This window comes from Schistocerca cancellata, chromosome 6, assembly GCF_023864275.1.
Source record: "Schistocerca cancellata isolate TAMUIC-IGC-003103 chromosome 6, iqSchCanc2.1, whole genome shotgun sequence".
NCBI classification, from domain to species: domain Eukaryota; kingdom Metazoa; phylum Arthropoda; class Insecta; order Orthoptera; family Acrididae; genus Schistocerca; species Schistocerca cancellata.
Window position 1 is genome coordinate 505,901,042 of NC_064631.1, and position 5,716 is coordinate 505,906,757.

General features: G+C 41.3%; 1 protein-coding gene across 1 annotated transcript in view; it reads right to left on the reverse strand.

The window, feature by feature from the left end:
- LOC126191361 (N-alpha-acetyltransferase 35, NatC auxiliary subunit) overlaps window positions 1-5,487 on the reverse strand; it is a 130,739-nt gene extending 125,252 nt beyond the window's left edge. Inside the window, exon 1 of the mRNA XM_049932210.1 lies at window positions 5,376-5,487. Coding sequence (XP_049788167.1) covers window positions 5,376-5,437 — 62 coding nt within the window. The 5' untranslated portion in view covers window positions 5,438-5,487. The remainder of the gene's footprint in view (window positions 1-5,375) is intronic.
- Window positions 5,488-5,716: the final 229 nt, after the last annotated feature.

Below are 5,716 nucleotides of genomic sequence, written 5' to 3' on the forward strand. Positions count from 1 at the left end.
CATGAGTCAGCGAAGTACGGCCAATGCAGAACTGGCAAAGGACAGTACAGTCCTTGTGAGAGGCCTGCACAGAGGACCTCCAAGGATTTGTAGTTTCCTTTATCACCTGTAGTTAGTTTGGTGAAGTCAGAGTGGCCATTCCATATTCCAGATCCCTAAAACTTGATGGCGTAGCACCAATCAGAGGTCTATTTACAGAATACGTATTTCAAGAGTTGGCTTATTGACAGCCAATCTGGCTAATCTATCAGCAAGTTCATTCCCCAGGATCCCAACATGTCCTGGGATCTAGACGAAGGTCACTGAGCATCCACCACCATTCAAGGACCTATGGGGAACTCTAGATAGCCAAGACATAGGGGTGGCAAGGGTAACACTGGTCACGAGCTTGCAAACCGCTCAAGGACTCAATGCAAATTAGAAAGGTCTCACCAAAGCAGGGACGGGTATGCTCAAGAACACGAGGGATGGCAACCAACTCTGTAGATAAAACACTACAGCCACCCAGCAAGGAGTGCAGTTCAATGTGTTTGGCGCGAGTATAAGCAAAGCCTACGTGATCAGCAACAATCAAGCCATAAGACTACTTCTGAACCTAGGGATGCATCAAGGATGGAGAAAAATGGATAGAGAAGGACATTGGGAGAGAACAAATCTTCTGAACCTTGTGACAGGTCAAGATGAAGCTGTGGCTGAGGAATGTACCATGGAGGTTTATGTAGGAGGATTCAGAGGAGAGGCAGGAGAGGAAACAGCTGTAGTTAGAGAGGATGGGCCGGATGCAGATTTCAATCGCAATCCCTGATCTGGGCCACTGTTGCAGCGGACTGATTTCCATGTTTGGAAAGAGGAGATGGTAGTTGGGGTGCTTAGGGGACCTGCAAACATGTGTAGCACAACTGACATGCCGTTTTTGGTGCCTGATCCACAATGGAGGGACTACTTTGAAAGGCTCCTGTCACAAGTGGTGTATCAGATCCAGTATCTGCAATGCTGAGGGTGATGCCAAACCACACACCCAACTCCCATAATCAAGGCAGGCCTTTATCATGGCTTTGTAAAGCTACAGAAGGGTAGTGTCATCTGCACCCCAGCTGGTGTTACTCAGGCAGTGAAGTGTACTATGGTGCAGCCAGCACTTTCACTTAAGCTGGCAACGATGTGGAATCCACGTCAAACGAACATTAAAGACCAGTCCAAAAATGCAGTAAGTCTCTACCACATTGAGTAGTTGGTTGTTGTGGTAAAGTTCGGGTTATGGGTGAATGGTATGATATTGACAGAAGTGCATGACGCGAACCTTGAAGGCTGAAAACCAGAAGCCATGGGTGAGGGCCCATGACTGCACCATTCGTATAGCACTTTGAAGTAGACATTCAGCAATACCCATACTAAAAAAGCAATAGTAAAAACAAAAGTTGTCAGCATACAAGGAGGGTGATACTGAGGACCCCACAGCTGCTGATGGACCATTGATGGCTACTAGAAAGAGAGGGACTTTCAGTACGGAGCCCTATGGGACACCATTCTCTTGTATATAGGTGTGTGTGTGGGGGGGGGGGGGGGGGACTGTGAGAAGCATAACTTGAACCCGGAACATACGGTGTGACAGGAAATTCTGGATAAATATCTGGAGCGGGCCCCAGAGACCCACTAGTGTAATGTAGCAAGGATGTGGTGTCATAATCCTTTTGCAGGTTGAAGAAGACAGCTATAAGGTGTTGACATTGGGCCAAAGTGTTTGGGTGGCACACTACGGGTAAACCAGATTAACAGTAGTGGAATGGCCTTGGCGAAAACTGTCCTGGGACGGAGCCAGAAGACCCTGAGACTCAAGGAGCCAACACAGCTGTCAGCTCACCATGAAGTCAAGCAACTTAAAGAGAACAATGGCAAGACTAATTGGGTGATAACTATCCATCACTAAAGAGTGCTTAACTGGTTTCAGCACTGGGACAATGATGCTTTCTTGCCATTGCAACGGGAACTTTCCTCATTCCAGATGCAGTTAAAGATGGCAAGGATATTACGATGATGATGATCCACCAGTAGGTGCCGATCATTTGGTTGTGGATGCAGTCGAGCCCTGGAGCTGTAATGTAAAACTGCACATTTCAAAAAATGAAAGAAAGTAGTATCCTATGACTACAGTATGAATGAGTAGCAACAACCGAAAAATGTGATTTCATCCATCTGCTTTATCCCGTGACTTAACTGTGTAATATGGTGTGGTATGATGTGAAGTCGTGGTGTTTTTGAATCGTGTCATATTAGTAGATGGCATGTTGTAGCATTTGGTGGCGTTCTCTTGTGCTAGGTGTTGGGCTGAGTGTGTCAAGTTGTTATTGAAAGAGATTGTGGCAGTTTGCTAGTGAATTGCTTTGATTTTGTGAATAGTGGCTGATGGATTCATGTTTGTTGGAAATTATTAGTGCTACGAGTTTCTTATGGCCAGAGATTCAATATTATTTTTCATTTTTTTGTCAGTCATGGATAGCGGCTTTGGTTCATAAGTATATGTCTAAGGTTTTATTCTTTGTTATTGTAATATGTATAGCATGTGAATTTATAGTTTTTTGTGTACATCAAAATTCATGATGATGCAAGTTGTCAGAAATTTCTGGGATTTTCTTGTTAGTGTTTGGTAACTGTTTTGATTTGTAAATGTAAGTATTGTGGATTTGGTTAGTGAGTTATGGTTTGTTATACTGTAGACTTGGTTTCAGATAGATAGGGTAAGAGAATGTTTGGATAACACACGTGTCGATTTGAGTGTCGGTTTTTGGTACTGTGGACTCCGTTTTAGCTGCCAAATAGGTCAAGTGAAATTTGGGGTATCTTGTTCTGGAGTTGTGCTTTGGTTAGTGGCACTGAGGTCTTCGTAGAGGCTATATAGGTCAACTAAAATTTGTAATACTGGGCTTTTTACTTTTAGGAAGGACTGCAAAGAAATTACCGAGTTCTCAGTTCAGTAAATCGTACAAAATACTAACAAGGATTCTTTAAAGAAGAATGGAAACCTGGTAGAAGCTGATCTTGGGGAATAACAACTGGGATTCTGGAGAAATATAGGAACAACAAGCTAATAAAGAGCCTACAACTTATCTTAGAAGATAAGTTAAGGATATGCAAACCTAAATTTATAGCATTTGTAGAATTAAATAAAGGTTTTTACAATGTGGACTGGAATACACTCCTTAAATTCCTGAAGGTATTGGGGGTACAATACAGGGAGCAAAAGATTATTTATAGCTTGTACAGAAAGCAGATGGCAGTTATGAGTCACGTGGCATGAAAGGGAAGCAGTGGTTGAGAAGGTAGTGGGACAGGCTTGTAGTCTATCTTTCATGTCTTTCAATCTGTACACTGAGCAAGCAATAACAAAAAGCAAAGAAAAATTTGGAGTAGGAATTAAGATTCAGGGAGAAGAAATAAAAACTCTGCTGACATTATAATGCTGTCAGAGTTAGCAAAAGACTTGAAAGAGCGGTTAAGCAGAATGGACAGTGTCTTGTAAAGAGGATATAAAATGATCGTCAACAAAAGTAAAACAAGGATAATGGAATGGAATCAAGTTAAGTCAGGTGATGCTGAGGGAATTAGTTCAGGAAACAAGGCACTTAAAGTAGTACACAGTTTTGCTATTTGGGCAGTAAAAGGAAGTCTTTTCTGAAGGTATTTGTCTGGTGGATAACCATGTATGGAAGGAAAATATGAATAATAAACAGTTTAGACAGGAAGAGAATAGAACTCTTCAAAATGTGGTGCTACAGAAGAATGCTGAAGATTAGATGGGTAGATCACATAACTAATGAGGAGGTATTAAACAGAACTGAAGGGAAAAGAAATTTGTGACAAACTGAGTAGAAGAAGGGATCAGTCAATAGGACACAATCTGAGACATCAAGGGATCACAAATTTAGTATTGGAGGGATGTGTGGAGAGTAAAAGTCATAGAGAAAGACCAAGAGATGAATACTGTAAGCAGATTCAGAAAGATGCAGATTGCAGTAGTTATTTTGAGATGAAGAGGGTTGCACAGGATACAATAGTACGGAGAGCTGCATCAAATCAGTCTTCAAACTGAAGATGATGACACAATGACAACAACAGAAACAACAGTGGTGTCGAGGTCTTCATCTGACATATATGTGAAGCGAGATTTACGATACCAATGATGTTACATTTTTTGGTTGTGGGGTTGTGGTACATTTTGAGCTTGATTGTTGGGTTAGTATTTATTTTAGAATGGTGTCATTCTAATTGTCGTTTATTTTGTTTGTCCACACCCAAAACCCGCTACTTCCCAGGTTGCCCCTTTAGTTGCTGGAGTTTTATTCTGCGAGTGTAACGAGTGTCATCACAGTCACCATACTGCATACGCTTGAAATACAGACCTATCTGATAACATCACGTAACAAAGCAGGCGGCAGAACAAGAATTGCAACTTTCGGTTTTGGAATCGGTAAACTCATAAATACTTGGGTGTAGCACTTTGTACAGTTACGAAATGGAAGGATTACATAAGCTCAGTCGTGGGGAAAGCTGATAGCACATTTCGGTTTATTGGGAGAATATTAAGGAAATGCAATCAGTTCACAAAGGAAATTGTACAAATCACTCATGCGACTCGTCCTACAATATTGATCGAGTGTTGAGATACCTACTAAATTGGACTATAACAGGGGATACTGAACATGTACAAAAATGGGCAGCACGAATGCTTACAGATTTATCAGACCCGTGGGAGAGTGTCACAGCAATGTTGAAAGAACATAGTTGCTAACAACCTATACCGCGTGAGCCTACTTACAAAGTTTCAAGATTCGGCTTAAAATGATGACTCTAGGAATATATTACAACCACCTACATATCACTTCTGTAGGAATCGTGTGTGCAAGATTACATTAATTACAACAAGCGCAGAGTCATTTAATCATTTTTCCGCGCTCCAAACGTGAATGGAACGGGAAAAAGCCTCGTAACTGGTAAGATGGGACGTATCTCTGCCACGCACTTCACAGCGGCTTGCATTGTATAGATGTAGATGCATAAAACAAAGTCTTGGAGCGAATGAAGCAAGCAAATTTCTTGCGTTTAAGGTTTACGTTAACAGTAAACTCTACGCAACTGTCAACAAGCTGGGGCAGGTACAGCCTCCACAAAAACTTTTATTAACGAGTACATCGTTATAGTCTATATACGTGGGATTGGAGAGACACACTGCACTCTGTTCACTGAGTTCTTCACTGTCGTTCTGTAACCTTTCAATGCCAAAATAAACGCAGAATGTCAATTCACACCATTACCTTCGCTCCACCAGCGACTTTTTAATTGCACACACATAAACATTTTACTGTGCAGTTATTGCTCACCCATCTTTCTGACCATCCTCTGTAATTTCAGGATTCCCATCATCAAATTCTATTGACGCCATGCTCCAACACAAACTCAATCCACCGACCTCACTGACACAAACAACCAAACACACTTGTTGACTGTATCGACCGAACAGGAATCGAGTGCGTTTACGGAGTAAATTGTAATATAACGAAACTATGGAAAAAACTGACACATGAATGCGTGTAATATATTTGACTAAATGTTTGTTACCAATATATAGAAAGAAGTAAAATTTCTATCATTAGTTACAGAGTGATATATTATTTCAGGTATGTTTACGTGGTAGGTATGGAATATCTCTAAAGCGTATTAT